Below are 25,313 nucleotides of genomic sequence, written 5' to 3'. Positions count from 1 at the left end.
TCTACATAAATGTAATAGGAGAGAGAATGATAAAGTTCAGTCTGGTGGGAGGAAACGCATTGGGTTGCCACCTTTCCTTCAAGCCAAACCCAAACACTTTAGCAGCCTGGGACACCTTTGGGTGCCCCAAGGAGAATAGTAATGTGCTGCGCATAGCGTGCAGCAGCAAACAGTGGATGTGGTCAAATTGCTCTTGCTGACATCATTGCCTGCCACCAGTGATGACGAACCTGAACCCAGACAGCCGCCTGCAGCAGCAGATTTGTGTATGACTATCTTGGGTACTTAGGGAGCTACAGCCCAGTCTGAATAATGTGTCCGGGTTTCAGCTCGCCTACAATTCAAAACCTGGACTGTCTGGGTGAATCCTGGACAGGTAGTAACCCTACCTACAAGTCACACGAGTGAGCCCAGGTTCACATTGCTGCGGGTTAGAAATCGTGCGAGTTCAGTTGAACTCGCACGATTTCAACCTGGCAATGCAGTCTGACTTCAGTGGCGATTTGACAGACATTTGTGCGGGTTCCTGCACCGATATCTATACAAATTGCCACGCTCGAAGTCGCCAAAAGTAGTACAGGAACCTCTTTTTGGTAATCGGTGCAGTGGTGCACCAATTTGGACGGTGCCATTGGCGACAATAGCCGCGGATTTGGCATGTGATTTTACATGCCAAATCGTACCAATCATCGGTACGATTTGGCATGTAGAATCACATGCCAAATCCGCGGCTATTGGCAATGTGAACCTAGGCTAAAGCAGGAACCTATGCAGTCACCTTGTTTTTTCCACATTTTTTTTTTTACATTGCTTAATCCAATACATCCACCTCATGAGAAATAATTTACAACTCATTCAGAAATGAATTAACAGACACACAAGGCAAGTATAAGATTTATTAGAACAGGGAAAACACTTTTTTTCTGATCTTTCCCACGGCTGCCCGCTTTTCCCTTACTAAACATGGCCGCCGATCGCTGCTACCGAGACGTCACTTCTGCCCGGAAGTATTTGTCCGGGCTCCGCACATTGGAGGAAGTGGGGTGGTGATATGGCAGCAGCTGTCATTTAGTTTCTTCCGTAGTTGTGATGCCCGGCTCGGATATGATCCCGTTCACCGTGAATATCAAGCTGTCTACCCGGACACTGACAGGGGCGCTGACCCAGCACAACAAGGGGGCTCTGGACTGGTGAGTTCCGGGGTCAGAGGTCACTGACAGCCCCAAACAGAGGTGTATTGTGGTTGTAGGTAGAGCCTCTGTCAGGTGTTTATTATATGAAGAAAGGTTGGAGGAAGAAGTGGTTAGACCTCATGCACACGGGTGTCTGGTTAGTCCCTATGAATGGCAGAACTCCTGGCAGGAGAGAAGCAGCTAAAAAAAAAACACCCCTAAAGCTGTGCATTCACATGCATGTAATGTTTGAACACTAATGGAATTCCATTGGCCAGAATAATAATTCATTATGGCCATTGAAATGCATTAATGCTCAAATGTATTCTAAGCGCATCTAGTGTTTAGTTGTGCGTAGACTAATGATGAGCTCAGGTGTGTTCGCCAGTCCATGTGCCCACGCCCGCCAGGAAGGTGACACTCCACAGCGCTAATCACAGGCAGCTAGACCTTTCCCGATCTGTGCAGCCACGGATCAGCAAATGTCTCACTGCCTGTGATTAGCGCTGTGGAGTGTCCGCTTCTGCGCGGGCGCATCCTTAGTGTAGACGCGTTTAACGTCATTTTGTTCTTCTCTTCAGCTTTTTCTGCATGTAAAGGTCTGTGTGTGCAGGGACACTAGAGCTGTACAATTCTGGAAAAAATCTGAATCGCAATGTGTTTTTTTTTGCTTGGATTAGGATGATGATTCTCTCACAGTTCTAAAGAACTTTTTTTTTTATTTAAAAGAGTCCTTTCACATGTGCGGTCCGCCCAGCGGACTCTGCTTTGCTCAGCAGGGGATCGCTCTGTTGTTTCCCCCCCCCCCCCCTTCTGAACAGGCGGATGACAGGTCTGTCTCTGCTCACTGTGTCGGGACAGACCTGTCAGAGCTCTGTTCTCCTCTATGGAAAAATCGGATGAAATTTCCCCGTGTCAGTTTTTCATCCAATCCCATTTGACATGATCCTCCAGACGGATGAAAACTAGGGTCTGGATTTCAGGGAATCGGATATCAGCAGGCATGTCACACTCCATAGAGGTGAATGGAGCGTCCGATCAGGTCCACCCGAGAAACTGACAGGCTGACCTGATCGGAAAGTCCATGTGAAAGGGGCCAAAGATTTACAACATCTGAACATTAGGTCATCAAATGAGATGGCAATAAAAAGTACAGATTCACTGGAATCTTTGGTGTTTTAGTGATTTTTCAGAGAAAAATCAAACTTTCTTTAAAGCCTTTAGGGTCAATTCACTAATAAGCATGTGTTATTTATAGTGTAAAAAAATTGCTAGCAGGAATGCGAGAAATTAATGCTATAATAATACAAAAACATACTCATCATGTCTCTTTTACAATAAGACACACAGTATAAAATTGGCAGCTTGCACTTGAGCAGATAAATCACAAGGCTGGGATCAAGGGTATCCCCAGGATGCTGGCACCGGTGGCGGGACGGTCAGAAAAAAGTAGCCTGGACCAGAGGGGAAGCTGTCGGCCGTGCCAGCGTGGAATGCAAATGGCACAGATACCGGAAATCGATGTCCGCAGGGAACCCTGCTGACATCAGTTCCATGCTGGCTCCACTGCGGCCGACGGCTTCCCCTCCAGTCCATGCTACCTTTACATGCTGGATGGTGATCCTGGGGGGGGTAAATCAAAATCACTTTATTTTCTATTCTTTAACCACTTCCATACCAGGCACTTACGCACCTTCCCGCCCAAGCCAATTTTCAGCTTTCAGCACTGTCGCACTTTGAATGACAATTGCGCGGTCCTGCGACGTGGCTCCCAAACAAAATTGGCGTCCTTTTTTCCCCCACAAATAGAGCTTTCTTTTGGTGGTATTTGATTACCTCTACGATTTTTTTTTTTTTGCGCAACAACTAAAAAAAGACTGAAAATGTTGAAAAAAAAATACGTTTTTATTTTTTTCTGTTAATTTTTTTGTAAATGAGTAAGTTTTCTCTTTCAATTACGGGCACTGATATGGCGGCACTGATGGGCACCGATGAGATGGCACTGATGGACATCGATGAGGTAGTACTGATGGGCACAGATGAGGTGGCACTGATTGGGGGTGCTGGTATGCGGCACTGATGGGCACACATAGGCGGCACTGATGGGCACACATAGGCGGCACTGATGGGCACACATAGGCGGCACTGATGGGCACACATGGGGCGTCACTGATGGGCACTCATAGGCGGTACAGATGGGCACTCATGGGCGGCACTTATGGGTGGCACTGATGGATACTTATGGGTGGCACAGATGGGCACTGATGGATGGGCACTGTGGGGTGGCACTGATGGACACTGGGGTGGCACTGATGGACACTGGGGTGGCACTGATGGACACTGTGGGGCAGCACTGATCTACCCATGTTGCCAGTCAGTGCCCATTTGTGGGCACTGATTGTCATCATTTTTTTTTTTTTTTTTTTTTTTAAAGCTTTTTTTTTTCAATACTTTTTTTATTTGCCCTTCCCTGGTGGTCCAGTGTGGCGATCCGAGGGGGGGGGGCTGCGCTGATGAACAATCAGCGCGAACCCCCCCTGTCAGGAGAGCCGCCGATCGGCTCTCCTTTACTCGCGTCTGTCAGACGCGAGTGAGGAAGAGCTATCAACGGCTCTTCCTGTTTACATCGTGATCAGCCGTGATTGGACACGGCTGATCACGTGGTAAAGAGTCTCCGCCGGAGGCTCTTTACCGAGATCGGAGATGCAGGGTGTGAGACTGACACCCCGCATCACCGATCGGCGCGCACGGCATGAAATCCTGCAGGACGTCCATGGACGTCCTGTCAGGATTTCACAACCACTTCCCGGACGTAAATCGGCTATAGGCCGGGCGGGAAGTGGTAAAAGATTAATAAATCAGCTCTAATGGACACACAGGCCTTCATAGTTTTTGTGTTTACAGGCTGAAAAACAAAACAAAAAAAGCCTGTAAACGGGGATGCACATGAGGCCTTAAGCCTTGTTCACACGATCGGATTTTCATCGGACAAAGTGTAGGACTCTTGCGTTGGCCAGAAACTTGTATTGCAAAGAATTGTCGGCCAACAAACACAAAACTATGTGGTTTTTCAGCTCTTTAGCGCCACCCTTTGGGCAACTTTTGCCAATGTTGTGTTATGGTGAGAATTGCTTCTGAGCATGCGTGTTTGCACTTTGGAGCTTTGTCCGAAGGACTTGTGTACACACGATCGGATAATCTGACATCACACAATTGTTGGCTGACAATTTTAAAGCATGCCATCCAACATTTGTCCGTGGAAAATCCGACAACAATTGTCCGATGGAGCATAAAAACTGTGGGATTTTCCGACAACAGCCTGTCATCACGCAATTCCCATCCGATAATTGTGTTTACGGGTCTTAAGCCACCAGTGACTGTTTTTCTACCACCAAGGGTCACAACCAAAGTTTAACAATGGTGGCCGTTCACGTATGAGTGCTCCAGTATCCGTCGCTACATTAGATGTAGACTATAATAGGAATGCCTGAAAACACGCAAATCGGGCACCTTGCTTTCTTTTTTTCACACTAAAGATTTTGATTATGTTTCAACAATTGGGAGCTGGGTAGAGCTGCACCGTTCTGGATAAAATGAGAATCACAATTTTGTTTGCTTAGAATAAAGATCACGATTTTGAAGAACTTTTTATTTTTTTATATATTTACACCCCCTGACCATTAGGTTATCAAACAAAATGGCAATCTAAAAAAACATAATACTCTTTTTTCTTCAGTCAAATTTAAAGGAATGTAATGAAAAATAATGTAATATGTAAAGAAATAAAAAATTACCATTGAAGTGCGGTTCTGCACAAAAGTAGAAGCTCAGCTTTTTTTTTGACCGGTATCCTGTCCCCACTTCTGGGAGATCTGGCTGCGGGGAGTTCAACCTGGAAGTTTGACTCCCCTCCTCCTCCTTTCTCTGCCACGGGACCAGTTAGAAAGCGCAGCGCGCTTCACGCATGCCCGTTAGGCGGCAGCAGCACCCGAGAGCTGATCGGAAAATTGGCTTGGGTACCGACATTGCGGGCTCCCTGGACAGGTAATTTCCTAATAGTAAAAGTCAGCAGCTACAGTATTTGTAGCTGTTGACTATTCATTTTTTGGGGAGTGCTGGGACTGGAGTTCTGCTTTAAGATATAGTAGGGTCTGTTTGTTTTTTTTTTTTTTTTTTTTTAAAGTATGCTACCGCAACTTTTTTGTTCACACTTCAGCTGTCCGCGTTGGTACAAAGCCCTGAAAAGCGATTTTGTAAATAATTTTATTTTTTTGTGCTTATTTCAATGTGAAATGTGTAAAAATATTATTGAACAAAGCAAACACAAAAAAGTTTTAGTTATTAATAGTTTATAAAATAGAAGTTAATAAACAAACAAACAAAAGAAAAAAAAATCAGCAGAAAAATAATAATTAAATGCAGGAGAATAGAGGAGTTAATCAGGCTGATGATTAGAGTATATTAAGGATTAATAAGGGGTTAAACAGAGGACGAAAAATATAAAACATTTTACTTGACAAGGTTGCTTTAAACAGACTTAATTTGAAGATCGAAGTTCATCCCCTTTAAGGCGGTTGTAAACCACTGGACTGCCATGCTTTAAACCACGGGCTCCCACCTTCACCTGTCTTGCTTCCGGGTTTGTGGACTCGCAATGGCGTCGGGAGTTGTGGATTACGGCACATGGCCTAGAAGGAATTGCATGGCTGGGCGTTCCTTCAGAGCGCATGCGCCGGTGACGTCACTGGCTGCATATAATCATTGGCACCTGAGTGTTTTGCATCTTACAGTGGCAAAATGTATTTCATGTGTTACCGTTCATATGTGCGTTCAGTTGGCTCCATTCAATGGGACTTCAATGTGATTGCTCAAAAAAAAAAAAAAACTTGTGTTTAGTGCATTTGCAGGGGCTCTTTTAATAAAAATATCTGGGACAAAAAAATTAAAAATACTTTTGGCGAGCTGCAGCCATATTGGAAGCACATTGGCTTTACAGACTAGCCCACACAACTGAGTTTGACAGGTACACAAGGATGGTTGCACAGACCTGGATACACAGGCTCTGCGTCAGTCCATGTATCTGTCAAACTCGGCTGTCCTGGTGCTTCCATCCACTAATATGAGCTACCTGCACACAGCTCACCACAAAACAAAAACATTTAACCCATGGCTCCACACGCTATATGGGACTAAGCATCTGTGTGAATGAAAACGGTAATCAACGGAAAAAATACATTATTCTCTATGCAGATGGTTCATCAGGTGTGAATGCGGCCTAAAAGGTACCCCGCTCCAGGGCATGTTGAGCCTATTCCCATGCGGGGCAGCTCTCCTTGTTTTTTTTTTTAGGAGGGGCTTTGAATATTTGTCCCTGAAACATTTTAGGGGCTTTAAGAGCCTGTGTGGATGGATTTTTGTTTGCTTTAACAACTTGCCCACCAGCCACCACAGTTATAATGCAGCAGGGAGGCTCTATTGCGCGTATCGCCGTACTAGTACTGCACTTCATGTAATGGATACAGTGGGCGTGTGCACGCGCGCCTGCGGTGTGGCGCCAGAGCCGATGCGTGTGGCCGGGATGTCCGCCAGTCACCAGCGATCGCTCCATAGAGAGGCAGAATGGACATCTGCCAGTGTAAACAAAGCAGATCCCCGTTCTGTCAGGGGAGTACAGTGTGATCGTCTGTTTCTAGTGATTAGGAACAGTGATCTCTCTCTTCTCCCAGTTAGACACCTCCCTAGGACACACCGAACCCATTGATCGCCCCCCCCCCCTTCCCTGCCAGTATCATTTATTCTGTAATCAGTGCATTTTTATAGCACTGTTTGCTGTATAAAGGTCACTGGTCCCAAAAAAGTGTCAAGTGTTGTCTGCTGCAATGTCGAAGTCCTGCTAAAAATCACTGATTACCGCCATTACTAGTAAAAAAGTGAAAGAACCACCAATGTGCCCACCACCCTATGATCCAGTGGAGGTCAGAAGCACTTCAGTAAATAGTGTCAGCCAGACTCCTGGTCCTTTAAATGTCTCCTCCAATAGGTATTTCCATGCAAAAGCACAAAAAGAAAAATATACTAATAGTGTAGACCTCTAAAATATGTTTATTTTAAAAGAAAATAAATGCCACTCACAAGCAAATACTGTATATTAAAATTGCATGTAGAGAAAGTAATAGTACATCCACAACACAAACTTTGGCAAAAATGGCATCCTCACCTCACCCAGCGTGATGTTACCATCCACCTGATGCATTGCGCCTATACTGGCTTTCTCATTGTATATGATATTTAAGTAACATCTCGATTTGCACTATGTATGTATGTATGAAATCTTTGTTTTCTAACACTCACTTATTATATAGAGCGCTTCACTATATTCCTTCTTATTTTGTGGTGAGTGCACTGCACAGTGTTAGCGGCTCTAGATTTCCTTTTTCCTTTTTATGCAGTTATGATTTTTCATTTTGGTTTATTTATTTTCTAATAGCTTAGGGATTGTTTTTGCATTTTCTATTTTTACCATTCTCTGCTAACACCAGAACTCAATAATTTTGAATTATGTCCACACCCCTTTGATCATATTCTATACCAAAATCTTTGACAAAAGCCACTTTCTACTCTCTGAAAACCCTCTTAGGACTCGGACCATGCATGACTTGATTGTTCTAATCCAGGGGTCTCCAAACTTTCTAAACAAAGGGCCAGTTTACTGTCCTTCAGACTTAAGGAGGGCCGGACTGTGGCCATTGGGAGTTAAAAGGGTCCCGACATCAGTGGGATTATACAAAGCCCTATCTTTTGGTGTCAGTGGGAGGAATATTGCCCCATCATTGGTGTCATTGGGAGGAATTGTGCCCTATTGTTGGTGTCATTGGGAGGAATTGTGCCCTATTGTTGGTGTCATTGGGAGGAATTGTGCCCTATTGTTGGTGTCATTGGGAGGAATTGTGCCCCAATTTTGGTGTGAGGCATTGTGCCCCATTGTTGGCATAATTTGGAGGAATACCGCCCCTTCACTTATGTCAGTGGGGGAAATATAGCCTATTGGTATCAGTGGATGAAAATAGTGGCCCAAGGGCCAGATAAAAGCAGACAAAGGGCCACATCTGGCCCCCGGGCCGCAGTTTGGAGACCACTGTTCTAATCAATGCTCAGATTGGTCACATTTATATAAATAACAGGTCATGTTTTACTTTCTTCAAATGCTCTTTATAAAGTAGACTTGGCTCCGATTCGAGGTAGTGAAGAAATGTAAAAGTGAATATGAAGCTTTCAGTACCTCATATGAATGCTTTTTAAACACAAATTATTCTGGAAGATTGTGCTGTGTGTGTATATAACATTTCTTGCATGGGGTTGGCATTGGAGTAATAAGTGTATAGTCTTTAATATGTGCAGACAGATTAACAGTACAAATCCAATAAACGTACTTCCAGAACACGGCCATAAACAGCCGTAGACTGTCTCATTCAAAATGTAATTACCTTTTCTGCCTCTAGCTTTCTTTCCATTGCTTGCACTTGTTTTATTCCTTTGATGCCTCTGTTTCTTCATACCGCGTCCACGTGCATCGTAGACTAAGGTCCTTATACCTAGCGCGTTCACTCAAAAAGCAGCAAGTCAGAAGCGTATATCTCTCCTTATTCTGTTTTTATTGTTCATTCACACAAGGGCAGATGGGAACTCTTATTCAAAGAATCTAGGGAAATTACCGAATATACTCGAGTAGCACATTTTTTTTTTTTCTGCTGAAAATGCCCCCCTCGGCTTATACTCGAGTCACCTTTTTGCGCCTGATCTCCCGAACTTTGCGGACCCGGTCCTCTGGACGCCAAACTTGGCACACATGTAGCCCCACTCTTTCTCTACAAGTGTGCAAAGTTTGTTGTCCGGGGGACCTACGGCCGGGGAGCAACGATTTTTCAAAGCCTATATACTCCCATGTTAAACATAAGTCGAGGCATGGGCACAGTGAGGCATGGGCACAGTGGGGCATGCACATGGGCACAGTGAGGCATGCAGATGGACACCCTAGGCCCATGATGGCGAACCTTGGCACCCCAGATGTTTTGGAACTACATTTCCCATGATGCTCAACTACACTGCAGAGTGCATGAGCATCATGGGAAATGTAGTTCCAAAACATCTGGGGTGCCTAGGTTCGCCATCACTGCCCTAGGCTTATACTCGAGTCAATAAGTTTTCCCAGTTTTTTTGTGGTAAAATTAGGTGCCTCGGCTTATATTCGGGTGGGCTTATACTCGAGTATATACGGTACATTATTTGTGTAGTATATTAAAAACTCATCAGTGTTAATTAAAAGTGATATTCAACAGTTTCTAAGTCATTTGGTGTTTTGAGAACTTTTGTAATGGCATTGTTAATTTGGTGCAATATAAATGCACAGATATTTACGAGAAAATACCTATTTCTTTTTGTTATTCCAACCCCCCCCCCAATGTCTGCACGCCAACCCCATACATACTCAAGAGGCAGAACACAGAATTGAAAAGTATCAATGAATGCAGGGAGGTGGGCTTAGTTTTTTTTATTTCTTCAGGCCCCTGTCACATGGGCTGTCTCTGTTCAGCGGGGAATCTGTGAACCGATCCTCTGCTGAACTGGAGCAGAACGGGACAGATGTTCCTTTTGTGACCTCCATGCACATTCCATTTCTTATGCATTTTAAAACTGCAGCTTTCCAGACCCATGTTGGATCAGTGGATGAAAATGGACTTGCTTGTGTTTGCGTCATGTTATCTCCGATCCGTCACATTTAGGTCCTGAAAAATGGAAAAGGATGTAGACTGTTTTTTCTTTTTTTTTTTTTTAAATACTGGAGGTGAAGCTGTAAATAGATGGATGAATGTCTTGTTTTCATCTGCCTGCACATAGACTTGCATGGCTTTCCGATCGGGTCTGCATGAAAATATGACACATGGACCTGATCAAACCACTAGTGTGAATGGGGCCTTATTTCTGATTGTTTTAATAGTTTTGTTTATGAATTAAAAAAAATGTGTGCTAAAAAGATGCATATATTTTTAAAACGGTGGTGCCATGCCTATTTGTTATTTCGCCAAGTGATGTCACACAGGCAGTAACATGGACACCTAAAGAAGGACCCCAAGCAACATTAATCCCACATTGGAGCTTTAAATGACACTTGCATAGTTATATAGTAGGTAAGGTTGAATAAAGACAATAGTCCATCCGGTTGAACCTGTGTAGGTAAACGTGTCAGTGTCCATATTTATTTCCCATATCCCTGTATGTTGTGTTCTATAAGATACACATCCAAGAGTCTTTTAAATATCTCAATACTCCCCGCTGACACCACCAATTGTGGAAAAGTGTTCCACATCCTTATTGCCCTGACAGTGAAAACCCCCCTTCGCAGCTTAAAGGAGTTGTAAAGTCTTGAGGTTTTTTACCATAATGCATTAAGTTGAAAAACCCTTTGTGGTACAGCTGCCCCCTTTTACTTACCTGAACCAATCTTTCCAGCGACGAGAATCCTCATTGGATAGATTGACAGCAGCAGGAGCCATTGGCTCCTGCTGCTGTCAGTCAAATCCAATGACACGGTGGGGCAGGGCCAAGTCCTGCCTCCTGTGTCAATGGATGCAGCAGCAGGACTCGGGAGCGCGCCCTCACGCGTGCCCCTATGGAATGCGGCTCTCCATGGGGGGCACCCTTGGGGGACCCCAGAAATGGAGGATCGGAGCCGCTCTGTGCAAAACCCTTGCACAGTGGAGGTATGTATAACCTGTTTGTTATTTAAAAAAAAAAAAAACTTTAAGGGTAAACCACTTCTCCAATCTCATTGTGTGTCCCGTGTTCTCTTACACTCCCTGAGACTGAATAGCTTAGTTTATGTCCTATGCTGTGATCACCATTGAGGTATTTGTAAATCGCTATCGTGTCCCTACTTGGAGATATGTGATCCGCTCCATAGAGAGCCATTCACATTCTCCTGCTGTTACGTATTGGATGCGGAGCTTTCGCATCCAAATTGCAATAGTGTATATTCGGCCTAAGTGTTTATGGGGAACTGTACCACATGACAATGCTATATAAGTACCTGTAATAATAATAAAAAAAGTGAAGTGAGTAGCAAAAGCACTTTTCTATATCTTTATAATTGGTTGTTCATTGTTTTTCCTTTTTGGCTGGTGTTTTGCTTTAAGCACTGGATAGGTGTGTTGGGATTTCTTATGGCATCTCATGGTTTGTAAGCACCTAGAATTTGAACCCTATTGATAAAACCATGCAAAATAATAAGTAAAAAAGGGCCTAAATGTCAATCAGATTATTCAGTGCATGGTTCTTCTTCCCATTAATAAGAAAATACAGTTCACTGTGTGAACAGAACTCTGATTTTCTATATTTGTGCCGGTGGTTCATCAGATATGGCAACCCGTCAAAAAAAGGCAACGGAAGTGAAGTTTTGTCGCCGCCATCTTGCTACACCCCGCACTCGTCCATAGTAAGGGTACAGTGAGAAGGGGGTAAGCGGACATCTTGTTACACCCACCGTCCGCTTAACCCCTTCTCGGTGTATCCTTACTGCTCTGTTCTACTTTCTGACGGGTCGCCATATCTGACGAAACACCTGCAAGTTTAAATGACAATGGCGTTTATATATACAATAGATGTGTTGTTATACCTGCCAGACGGGTAGAGGTCCTTCTCAGTAGTGTTTGCAGTGAACAGGCTCCTCATCAACTGCTTTCTTTCTAGGGGCTGTCAAGGTTTAATTGCTTATGGCTGTCACTCACTGATCCTCGTGGTGGACCCCAGCACTGCGCAGATTCTTCAGGTTTTGGAAAAACACAAAGCCAACATTGTCAAGGTAAGTGGGGTGGACTCGCTTCTACCATAATAAAGGAAACTTATATTGAATACACTTTTTTTTTTTTTTTATGAAAAATGTTTATTGAAAGGTTAGTTGTATCCTAGCCTGTGTATGTATTGGGGGAGCACTCAAATCCCCCAGGAAGCACAGTCTGCAACCTTGATATGAGCATCGCTCCCCACCGCGACCACCTCCAAGTCAGTCTTCATAGCTGGGACACAGCTCAGAGGTTCCTGGTTTTGAATGCTGTAGATATTTTCTTAGATAATGCTCTAGGGGGGGCAGCCGCATGAGAATTCAGAAAGCATGATGATTGAGTCTATGCTGCTGGTCACTTGGTGGATTTTCAGTAAAAAAAAGGACCTGTATTTGATTAAAGGGGTTGTAAAGGTACAATTTCCCCCCCCCCCCCCCCCTAAATGGCTTCCTTTATCTTAGTGCAGTCCTCCTTCACTTACCTCATCCTTCCATTTTGCTTTTAAATGTCCTTATTTCTTCTGAGAAATCCTCACTTCCTGTTCTTCTGTCTGTCACTCCACACAGTAATGCGAGGCTTTCTCCCTGGTGTGGAGTGTTGTGCTCGCCCCCTCCCTTGGACTACAGGAGGGTAGGGGCGCTCTCTACGTTGCAGATAGAGAAAGGAGCTGTGTGTTAGTGGGAGTCCTGACTCTCCCGTAGTCCAAGGGAGGGGCGAGCACGACACTCCACACCAGGGAGAAAGCCTTGCATTACTGTGTGGAGTTACAGATAGAACAGGAAGTGAGGATTTCTCAGAAGAAATAAGGACATTTAAAAGCAAAATGGAAGGATGAGGTAAGTGAAGGAGGACCGCACTAAGGTAAAGAAAGCCATTTAGGAAAAAATGTTTTACCTTTACAACCCCTTTAAGCCCCTCTTCTATTATGGGTTTATAATGGAATTTCTCTTTAGGAACTTCTCAACATATGACATGGTATCGGAACAAAAAAACGCATATTTGTTTTTCCATAGTAAGACTGCATACAATATATTAGTTCTACAGGTTAAAGAAACAAACAAAATGTTCTTTCCATTGGTACACAGCATGCTTCTGTTTGTTCTTTTTTTTATTATTCAGTAACAGAAGTGTAAAAATAAAGGTCACGGTTTGTCTAAGACACAAAAGTAGAAATTCTGATGAAAGTACACTTTACATCTGTGAGACAAATCACTGGTGCGGAAAATAGTGTGTGAACAAGAAGGCAAACGCTGTGAGTCCGCTGCTTATAGAGTTTGATTCCTAAAGCACCAGGTGGGAGAACCTCTCAGGCGATGGTCAGGGTGAGCAGAGGCAGACAGAGTCCAGGTTCTCTAGGAAGCCTGTGGACACCTACCTGATTTAACAATGCCGGTTGAGAGCTGGTATAATAAATACATGCAAATATACCAGAACAGTTTTCAGTCCAGACAGTCCCTGAGTTACATATATCCAACTTAAATGCAACTCATACTTACAGAAGCAGCATAACGTCACCTCCGGCCACTTGCGCTCCACGCTGGTCCTGGAAACCGCTGGGTGGTCATCTTATTGGCTACTGGATCCCACGCTGCTGGACAGCTCTAAGGTTCGGGGACCACTGCTGCTACTGCAGGCTGAGGACGTACAACAGGCAGGCATGTCCTGTAATGATCCTTATATCAGGCTCTGACTCTCTAATATCAGTCCCATCCTCTCCAACAAGTCCATCGTCCTCTATCAAAATTGTTGATTGTACTGTACAGTATTGTACAGTACAGGTTGTACAGTATTTGAAAATATTTACCACTTGCCAACCACATACTGTGAGTGTGTGTGTGATTGTGTATGTGTGTGTATATATTATATATATACTCAATCTCTATCAGCAAGGTGGCTCTCCTGCATATCATCACGTACCTAGTACGTGATCCTGCACCTCTGGGTCTGAGGCGCACGTGTGACACCAGCAGCCCGTTCTTGCTGATGCTTCAAGTGACATTTAAGGTTCACCTTTTTTTATTTGTATTTATTTTTATTTATTTTTTAAATAACAAACATGTCATACTTGCCTCCACTGTGCAGTTCGTTTTGCACAGTGTGGCCCCGATCGTCATCTTCTGGGGTCCCATGGCGGCTCTTTCGGCTCCTCCTCGCAATAGATGACCCCCTCTGGGAAACTCTCTCCCGAGGGGGTTACCTTGGAGGCGGGCTACCGTGTCATACACTCAGCCCCGCCCCTGGCGACAGCGTCATTGGATTTGATTGACAGCAGCAGGAGCCAATGGCTGCACTGCTATCATCTATTCAACGAAGAGCCGAGAAGCAGTGGAGAGAGCGACGTAGGATCGTGCCCACTGAAATTCGGGCTTAGGTAAGTAAAACGGGGGGTGGACAGTGCAAGGTGTTTTTTCACCTTAATGCATAGGATGCATTAAGATGAAATAACACGTAGGTTTACAACTCCTTTCAGTACACAGGCAGAATGGCGGTTTGCCTATGTAAACAAACAAGGCAAATCGCTGTTCTGTCATTATATAGTAGTCATGGATCCTGTGTCTCTGCTAAGCAGGGGCACCAATCCATTCCTTCTCCTAGTACAAGCACCTCCCTGACAGTAGTAAAGTACTGGTCAGGCACACAGTTAACCCTGTGATCATCCCTGATGTTATCCCCTTCCCTACCAGTGTCATTAGTACAGTGACAGTGAATACTTTTTAGCACTGATTAGTGTCACTGATCCCCAAAATATGTCCCGATTGTCAGCCGCAGTTCCGCGATGTCGCTGATCGCCTCTATTAGTAAAAAAATAAAAATGTCCCACAGTTTTGTAGACGTTAGGGACAGGAAGCGAAACTGTGGGACATTTTTATTTTTTTACTAATAGAGGCGATCAGCGACATCGCGGAACTGCGGCTGACAATCGGGACATATTTTGGGGATCAGTGACACTAATCAGTGCTAAAAAGTATTCACCGTCACTGTACTAATAACTTTTGTGCAAACCATTTAATATACTCTTATTGGGATTTTTTTTTTACCAAAAATATGTAGCAGAATACATATTTCTTCATCAATTTAGGCCAATTGGATTTTTTTAATTGGATATGTTTTATAGCAAAAAAAAAATATATATATATAAATTGTTTTATTATTCAAAATTGTCGATCTCTTTTTTTTGTTTACAGTGCAAAAAATTTGAACTGTAGAGGTGATAAAATACCATCAAAAGAAAGCTCTTTTTGTGGGGGGGGAAAAAAGGATAAAAATTTGGTTTACTTACAGCGTTGCGTTCAGTTAAAATAATGCAGTGCCGTATAGCAAAAAAAAAAAATGGCAGTGGTCATTAAGGGAGGTAAACCCTCTTGAGCTGAAGTGGTTAAGGATTTAAATGCAAAGGTAAAAATAAATAATATACAAAGACAAACATTTTGATCAAGGTGCATTTAAAGTAGAACTCCATGCAAATTTTTATATTTTACTTTTGGCTAGTATGATGTCTGGTTAGAGCCACTGTGAGGTTTTTACTATTGTCTGCTCTCATTAGAAAGATTTAATCTCGCTTCCAGTCCCAGAGGGAACAGGAAGTGAGAGGAAATCGAAACCTAGAAAGGGAAATTGGTGTCTCCACCTGTGAAATCTTCTGAACAAGGACACAGATATAAAAACAAACTTTTACAGGGGTGTTAACCCTTCCCTATGTTATCCAAAACGTAAAAAATATATTTTGTTGGCTAAAGTTGCACTAAAAAAAGAAAAAAGTACCTGTTCCAACTTATATACAAATTAAACTTAAAGGGGTTGTAAAGGTGTGTTTTTTTTTTTTTTGTTTTGTTTTTTTTCTAAATAGGTTCCTTTTAAGCTAGTGCATTGTTGGTTCACTTACCTTTTCCTTCGATTTTTTTTTTCCCTTCTACATTTTCTTTGTCTGAATTTCTCACTTCTGAGCCGTTCTGGCTGGGGGTTAGTCAGCGTGATCGTCCCCTCCCTTGGGACTAAATCCATGCGGGGAGATGCTGTAGTCCCAAGGGAGGGGGCGAGCACGCTGACTAACCCCCAGCCAGAACAGTTTGGATGATGGGGGCAAGCTTACTGAGGAGGAACAGGAAGTGAGAAATTCAGACAAAGGGAAAACAAATTGGAAGGGAAATTGAAGGAAAAGGCAAGTGAACCAACAATGCACTAGCTTAAAGGAACCTATTAAGAAAATAAAGAAACCTTTACAATCCCCTTTAAGAACAAACCTACAGAACACATCTGGTTTGTAACCCAGGGACTGCCTGTGGTTGGATTGAAACCTTTATGATGTTCAATAATGCATAATAAAATTGGCAATTGGCAGTAAGCAGAAATGAGGAGAAACCCATCTGAGCTACCAGCATGCACAAAGAATAAACGGCTGTTTAGGTGGGAACTATAGTCTTTAGTGTTTCTCTACATACACAAGGAAAAAAACTGCTAGATTGTTTTGCTACCTATGCTGGGCACTGCTTTTACCAAGCTCACCTACAAATAAGCAAATACAAATCGATATATTGCCCTGTGGCAGTTGGAATAAAAGGCCAGGTCTTACTGCTATACTCGCCCTATCTTCAGCACCTAGTGTTATTCAACCCACTTCCTGTATAAATATAAAAAAGGAAACTAAGCGCAGACATGGAATAATTGTAAGCATATAGCAATTAACCAAATAGAAAAACAACAATAAAAGTCCAGAAAACAATGTTTTTTTCAACCCGATTATTGTTAAACTGGCCTTGCCTACACACGATCGTAAAAATAAAAAAAAAAATGCTCTCGCAAAGTGCAGTGATGTACGACGGCACTATAAAGGGGAAGTTCCATTCGGGCGGCGCCACCCTTGGGGCTGCTTTTGCTTATTTTGTGTTAGTAAAAGACGATTCGTGCTTTTCAGTCTGTTACAGCGTGATGAATGTGCTATCTCCATTACGAAGGCTAGTTTTACCAGAACGAGCGCTCCCGTCTCATAACTTCTGAGCATGCGCGTTTTTTTCACGTCGTTAAAGCCCACACACGACCATTTTTTTACAACGTTAAAAACGATGTGAAAATTTAGAGCATGTTCCTTTTTACGTTGTGAAAAATGCTCTGGAGCCCACACACAATCTTTTTTAATGACATAAAAAAAAAAAAATGTTTTACATCCCGACAAAACGGTCGTGTGTACGCGGCATCAGTCCTTAAAAGGATCAGTCCTTAAAATGAATGGCGGCAGCTATCCTCAGAGAAAGCCAGCTCTGTGAACAGACGAGGAGGAAGGGAGAACACTGGAAGTGCCACCTCAGTGTAGTTTTTAAGCAAAGTAAATGAATGTCAAGCTCATCTGTGTAGTCACACACTTACCACTTCGACTACACAGATGAGCTTGACATTCATTTACTTTGCGATTAAAACTTTGCTTAAATACTACTGAGGTGGCACTTCCTGTGTTATCCCTTCTTCCTTGTCAACCCACTTCCTGTAGCCCAAGGCCTCTTGGACACACCCTCTGCGGGATGCGTCATGAATGCAGCTAGGGCCCGCAAGAGAATGTTGAAGGGGGTGCGGCTGAGATGTTGATATCTGCAGAATTTAGGACCGATCATCTCTGGAGACTGGACAAAAGACTTCAGGAAAAGGGTATGCATATACATTCTGGAATTTGGCTTTAGACTCCTTCACACAGGTGATTAGGGGCATAGGTCAGATTCCACAGGCAAGAATTAGCGGGTTCTTGCGGCTGGTATCACAGGCATATGCGAACAGCGGCAGATGCTCGGCCTGTACAAAAATGAACAGGCTTATGCCGCGTACACAACAAAACCGTGGATTTTTTTCCGACGGATGTTGGCTCAAACTTTTCTTGCATACACACAGTCGCACAAATGTTGTCGGAAATTCCGATCGCCAAGAACGCGGTCATGTACAACACGTACGATGGCACTATAAAAGGGAAGTTCAATACCAAGTGCGACGCCCTTTTGGCTCCTTCTGCTAATCTTGTGTTAGTAGAAGTTTGGTGAGAGACGATTCGCGCTTTTCAGCTTCGTGCTTTTCAGACCGTTACAGCGTGATGAATGTGCTACCCCCATTATGAACGCTAGTTTTACCAGACCGAGCGCTTCCATCTCGTATTTGATTCAGAGCATGCGTGGAGTTTTGTTTGTCGAAATTGTCTACACACGATCAGAATTTACGAGAATGAATTTTGTTGTCGGAAAATTTGAGAACTGGCTTTCAAATTTTTGTTGTCCGAAATTCCGACAGCAAATTTCCGATGGAGCCTACACATGTTTGGCATTTCCGACAACAAGCTCCCATCGAACATTTGTTGTCGGAAATTCAGAGCGTGTGTATGCGGCATTAGAGTTGCTGTCACTGTTTGCATGTATTACACACCCAGAGGTTACATTCGGGTTAGAGATGAATGTCCAAGCATGGACTCATTCTGCATTCGTTGATTCTTGCCACTGGAGTCCGATGTATACAGGTAATTACTACATGTGAAGAAGTAATATTGGTCAAATGGCTAAATATATTGTTTAAATGTACATTTACAGTTTCACATACCAAATGATTTCTTAGCCTCCATGTACACATAGCCTATTATGGCCGTGGGAAAACGCAAAGCGCGTCAAAAATGCTCCACGATTTTACTGCAATTTTGCTACGGCCGGCAGTCAAAACTTTCCTAACCTGAACGCGATTCTTCCTCATTCAGGAGAGGAAGGTTGATTGAGGCTGAACATCAGCAGCTCCTAAACAATCCTAAAAGTCTATGTGTACATGGACACATAGGGTTTTATGGAATTGAGTTTAGGATCTTTGGCAAAAAGCTTTTAGGATCTGTACATGAAAACTAACTCTGTTTAGTCACGTTTGTGATGAACACAACTCTGCATACCCAGGCAGATGACTAACTTTTACTGGTTTAACAATGTAGCTTCCTTTCTTACATCACCACCTCTGCCCTTATATTAGTCAATAAATGGTCTTCAACAAAGTTCCTACTAATCGGCCTTTTCTCTGTAATTGACTGCGCTTACTGGACGCCACAGTTACATCAAGCTTATCTTTACATGATCATCCCGAAACTGTTCACTTATGTCCAGCAGACCTAGCTGTGCTGTGTGCCAGCAGTCATCACTGGGGTGATTTTGTCCAATAAAAAAAATATATATATATATATATATATATATATATATATATATATATATATATATACTGCAACTAACGATTATTTTCATAATCGATTTAGTTGCCCGATTATTTTTTCAATTAATCGGATAATAACCTTTAAAAAAAATTAGCATTTTTTTAAAAATTTGGGCCAATTTGTTGTTGGTCAGATTACAAAACACAAATTGCCGCAAAAACACATTACATGCTTTTCTGCAGCTTCTCCATCGAAGTATATTGAACCAAAAAAAAAAAAAAAAATGGCACCGTTTTGCGTTAAGTCCTTGCCCTTTCCAAAAATGCAGTAGCTGAAAAAAAATCATGGATGTGAACGTGTCCCATAGGAAAACATGTAAATGAACTGTAGTGTGTTTCTGAAAAAAGCACCAAAAAACACAGAGGTGTCACCCAGGCCTGAGATGTTTAGTAACATAATGGGGTTAAAAAAAAAAAACACAAACATACAAAAATAGCAAATAATCGCTACTGTAAGGGGTTCATTTTTTTTTTTACTGTGGGACAGTGAAAATAATATCTACAGTAGCGATGTGCTTTTTTGTACTATAAAGGGCTAATTTTTGTTTTTTTAACCCCATTATGTTACTGGCCGATTAATCGATTATGAAAATTGTAATCGATTAATTTCATAATCGATTAGTTGTTTCGGTCCTATATATAATAATAATAATTCATTTTTTTTATAATATATCTTAACCATACATTAAAACCCACAGGTTCTAGTCAATTGGGTTATACAGCTGCCTCCATGTAACTGGATGCTGGCAAACTGTAAGTTGTAAGCACATTCTTCTATAACCCTTCCCACTCCCATTAAGCCACAGTTTTTTTTTTATTTATTTTTTCGCAGCTGTCCTTAGGTGAACAGATATTTTCTCTCTGATCTGAAAAAAAAATTGTAGACTTTAGTGCAGCGTGCTGGTTGGGACATCTTGAGATGCAGCCTGCAGTGTTAGTAGTGGCAACTTTTTTTTAAATTTGACAACCTTTTTTCCTTATGCCACCTCTGGCCAGGAGAGTTCCAATGATTTCAATGGGAAGGCACGGTATAGGAGCGGTGAACACACCGCTCATATACCGCGGTAAAGATGCGGCTAGCAGGACTTTTGGAGCGCTCCTGCTAGCGCACCGCTTCAATGTGAAAGCCTTCGGGCTTTCACATTGAACACTACAGGGCAGGTTTTTTCATGCGGTATAGCAACGCTATTTTTAGCGCTGTACCGCATGAAAACCGCCTCAATGTGAAAGGGACCTAAGTTCTGGGGAAAATTCACTTGCAAAGTGATCAGCCATTTTTGTCTTTTTCTAAATCCTAATTTGTTAGAAGCTGTAAAGTATAACCATTTTTGCAAGACGAGAAGCACGATGAATACGTTTAATTCCCCATGTATGCATAAATAAAAACATTAAAGCAGATGTCTGCTGAAAAAAAAATAATTAAAACCCAGCAGCTACAAATACTGCAGCTGCTGACTTTTAATATCGGCACACTAACTTGCCTGTCCTGGAGTCCAGCGCCGTCCGCAGCAGAGGACGAGCGATTGCTCGTCACTCTGCTGCCCCCTGCCATCCTCGATGAGGGAACCAGGAAGTGAAGCACTCCGGCTTCACTGCCCGGTTCCCTACGGCGCAAGCGCGAGTCGCGATGCGCCGTACTGACTGGCTCTCGCTGTGTTCTGGGAGCAAAGTGTTTCCCAGAACACAACGGGGGGGGGGGGGGACTCTCCCGAAGTCATTCCGGGAGAGATGGTTGCGACGGAGGAGGGGAACGAGGACCACTGCGGGGGCTTCGATCTCGGGTAAGCAATTCAGAATGAGCTAGTATGCTATGCATACTAGCTCATTATGCCTTTGTCTTGCAGGGTGTTTTTTTTTTTTTTTAGAGAGAGTTTACTTACTCTTTAAGATGTTACTATATGATGTCAATGCTAGCATCAAGATTAACTATGTACATTTAAGCTAGTGCTAGAATATGATGTGGAGACCATGCTGCTTTTTCTGAGTTTGGGATGTGGTGTACAGTAAAACCTTGGTTTGCAAGCATAATTCGTTCCAGAAACATGCCTGTAATCCAAAGCACCTGTATATCGAAGCATTTTTTTTACAGGGTATAAAAGAGAAGAGAGGCGCCTCTAAGTGTAGCAATAAGTTGCTAAATGTTGTACCTTCAATAAATGTAACCATATTGCTACATTTAGAGGCTCCTCTCTTCTTTTTTATACTAAGTTGTGACATGACGCTACTCTTATATCAAGACAACGCTTGTATATCAAGTCAGAATTTATTAAAACATTTTGCTTGTCTTGCAAAACGCTCTCAAACCAAGTTACTCTCAAACCAAGGTTTTACTGTATATACTTTGGATTCAGTGTAATTGTTTTATATGTAATCGCATTGTCCATGCTCTGGAACAGGCTTTGTTTTATTTTGTGTAAGTTTGACTGCTTTTCTTTACTAAACCTTTTTGGATAAAAAAAAATTTTTTTTGGGGGGGGGGGGCAGATTTCTTGTTTTGGTGTCCCAAAAAGTAGCTTTTTACTTTTAACTGGAAATTTTAGGATAAGGCTTGATTTCCTCTATAAGATCGCAAGGTAAATGTGTCTAAATAATGCATCTGTGCTGCTTGGTTTGCACTGTGGGAGGGGAGGGTAGCGGCATCTATAACTTCTCTCTACACTGGGTCTCCCCAGGGTGTTGGATGCAGCCAGCCATGCCTTCCCTCAACAGCACTGCCATGGCTTTGTTTTTAGGCAATTAGTATGTACCTGACAATGCCTTCTCCATGCCTTTCTAACAGTTGGATCTTTCTTGAAAGTAAACACATGCAAGTTATATTTTTTAATACCCATTACGAATGTAGTTTGCACCTTTTTTACAGCTCAGATAAAGACCCTTAGAAATATTACTGAACAGATGAAAGTATAAAGGGATCAAAAATGCTTCTCGTGAGAAATCTCATCTTATGTACACACTGATGCCTCTGTAATCAGACTAGCCTTTTTTATTTTTTTTATTCTTTATTTAAGGAAAGGCAAAGGTTGACAACCCAAAGCACAAGGCATACCAACTCAGGTGCAGCTGAGGAATGCATATGCATCAAATAAACATAACCAAAGAATACAGTGTTGTCATAAAGGCCAGTGACCTCCTGTCATGGTCTCCAAAAGTATAGGTTGGAAGGTTGCGTGATAACTAAGAATAAGGTACACAGTCCAATGGTACATGTACCTATGTGTCCTGCTACCCGCTATAGGTTGGTTTCCAATGCCTACCCTATTTTGTAAATTGGGTAAGAATAAAAGAAAAGAGGCTTATGAGCAGGGAAGAGAGAATAAGAGAAGAAAAAAGAGGCTGAGTCCCATTCATGAAAAGAGGTAGGGGCAAGAAAGATGATAAAGAAAGGACTGGAGAATTAAGGGGAAGGGTAGAAGGCCTAGGATGTCCATTTTGAGGTACTAACCATTAAACCATCAAGATGCATTCAAAATGTGGTCAGTCATGCTGAGCCATGGGTTGTCCTGAGGAGCCGGATGACTTCTCCATGTAGGAAGGATGTAACCCCCATGAATATGCAAAGGAGCAAGAGAACATAGGTCATGGAAGCCAAGTGTGATAGAAATTCTCCTTTCTGGTATAAGGAGGCTGTCCATTCGTTCGATGTCCTTGACTTTAGCAAGCCGCAATGAGATCAGGGATGGGCTGCAAGCCCTGGCCATATTTAGAATATAAAACATAAGTATAAAGCAAAACCAAATACAATACTCCTTCTTTTTTTTTTTTTGGAATAAGGGAAGGTTTGTTTTTCTGTGTGTTTTTTTGTTTTTGTTTTTTTGCCATCTGTGTCCCATTCAGGAGCTTTCCCTTCACTTCCTGTCCCACAGTCAAAACAGGAAGTGAGAGAAAATGCCTCCCAAAATGAGGAAATCCCTTGTCACCAGAACTAGTGTCCCCCATTAGAAGATTTCCACTCTTGTTGCTGTTCTTAAGACATCCCAATATTTGATTTTCTTTTACTTTTCAGTTTCAATGAAAATGGTAAACGTGACAAATGGAGCGGGTGACTCTCTCTCAATAAAAGCCGGACAGGTGTTCTAATCCCTCTTCCCTCTATCCAAAACAAATATAGAGTTACTCCTAGTTATATTTTTGTGACCCTGTTGCTGGGTTAAAGCACAACTTGCGAAGAAGGTGCGGGGGTTGGCTTTATACTTCCCTGCTCCACCGTCGGTTCCTCCAATCTGCTTCATTTAAGAGCTATGGCCAAATCTGATGCTTCCAAGGACTGTTGGATGCCTTTGTCCCCCCCTGTCATGCGCAGTGGTTTCTTCTGCTGACTTTTACATTGCTACTTTTTCCTGCTGCTGATGTAGGGGCTGGTAGAAGGAACCCCAGCATCTTGTGCAGTCTTGTGCCATTTTTTTTTTCTTTTTTTCCCCAGCGATGGAGTTGCTTAAAAGTGTACCTATGCATACAATGGTGACATCCATGTGCTAAGTATTCACTAATGTGCTCAGTCCCAAAAAAATGTTTTATGTTTTGTTTGGCATTTATTTATTTTTATTTTTTCAAAAAAAAAAAAAAAATTCTGCTGATGTTCCTTTTTTGTACTAAAATTGGCTTAATTGGTATACGAGTGCTGTCAGAACATTAGATTGTGTGTTTCATATGGCTGGTTGTATATACCCTGTGATGCTCTGTGCAATATGTTGGAGCTAAATAAAATAAAAAAATAAGTCATAGCCTTGCATTGATTTCCTCTTGAGAGGGGGGCATTCTGTGCATAACTGAACAACTTTCTCTTGCATCTGTCTGTATTTGTTCTCCTTCATTTTTGACATCCAACAGCCTTAGGCACTAGGCAGGGTGCACTTCAGGCCTCCTGCACACTGGACATTTTTTGGACGTTTTTACAGCAGCTGTTTTTGGCAGTAGACATTTTTTTTTTACAGTCAAACTCTCCATGTTATCCTGTGTGTCCTTGCACACATAGGCTGTTATCAGCAGTTTTGGGCAGTGGCGTTCTTGAGCAGTAAAAAAAAAAACTAGTGGGTTCTGAGAGACGTTTTTAGCTGTAAAAACGGTGATAAACACTCAAAAAATGTCACTCACCAGCGTTTTTTTAACGTTTTGTGATCCATTGAAGAAAAAAAAAAGAAAACATTTTTTTTTTCAACTATAAAACGCTAATAAACGCTAACGCGGAAAAACGCTATTAAAAACGCTAAAAAACACTGAAAAAAGTTGACAAAAGTTGAAAAACTCACTGCAAAGCTACTGGCGTTTTTATAATGTTATTTTAACATCCAGTGTGCATGAGGCCTGAAGGTTATCTATGGTAAAGAAAAAAAATAAATTTCCACATTGATTTTTAAATTATTACTTACTGTATTTATTGGCGTATAACACTCACTTTTTTACCCTGAAAATAGAGGGTAAACTGTGCCTGCGTGTTATACGCAGGGGGCTGTGGAAAGTTTTTTTTTTTCCTGAAACTTCCCTCTTAAAGTTAGGGAGCATGTCGTATGCCTGTGCAGATTATACGCTGATTAAATACAGTAATTATTCCTATTAAAATGAATGGTCTTGATGTTTGTAAACTTTGTAAAGATCCTCACATATTTAATTCCATGAATTCTGTGACACTCAATATGCCCTGTGAGTAGGCACTGCTGCGTCGCACATTTCACGGAGCCTGCCATCTGTACTACAGCAGTACAGAGTGGAAGAACAGGCAGCAATAATACAGGAATCACTGCTGGCAAGCGGCAAGATACCATGGGATACATAGGTGTGCACAGCCTTTGGCATTAGGGTGTGCACCCCAAAGCACAAACACACTCTACTGATCACTCACGATGTTTATTCAGAAAGGGAAGGGGTCGGTAAATGGCATATTTACTGGCCCCTTCCCCCACTCATCCTAAAACCTCCACAGCAACAACCGGTGGGAGAGGGGGAAGCAGGCAGTGCTGTGGGGGGGGGGGGGGGAGCCAGGTCAGTAGGGGGAATCTGTTCTACACAGGGTAATTAGGGTGTGGGCACACCTGGCACACCCTGTGCGCACGCCTATGATTGGATATGTAGTTCTTAGAAATCGAAAGTAAATGGTATA

General features: G+C 42.5%; 1 protein-coding gene across 1 annotated transcript in view; it reads left to right on the top strand.

Annotated features, from left to right (window-relative positions):
- The first annotated feature begins 1,000 nt into the window (after positions 1–1,000).
- Positions 1,001–25,313, top strand: part of WDR11 (WD repeat domain 11) — a 135,395-nt gene continuing 111,082 nt past the window's right edge. Inside the window, exons 1-2 of the mRNA XM_040361963.1 lie at positions 1,001–1,190; positions 11,916–12,027. Of these exons, the coding sequence (XP_040217897.1) occupies positions 1,090–1,190; positions 11,916–12,027 (213 nt within the window). The 5' untranslated portion in view covers positions 1,001–1,089. The remainder of the gene's footprint in view (positions 1,191–11,915; positions 12,028–25,313) is intronic.

The sequence above is a fragment of the Rana temporaria genome, chromosome 8 (assembly GCF_905171775.1).
Source record: "Rana temporaria chromosome 8, aRanTem1.1, whole genome shotgun sequence".
In the NCBI taxonomy this organism is placed as follows: Eukaryota; Metazoa; Chordata; class Amphibia; order Anura; family Ranidae; genus Rana; species Rana temporaria.
The sequence above is the reverse complement of the archived record's forward strand: the minus strand, read 5'-3'. Positions and strand labels throughout refer to the sequence as shown.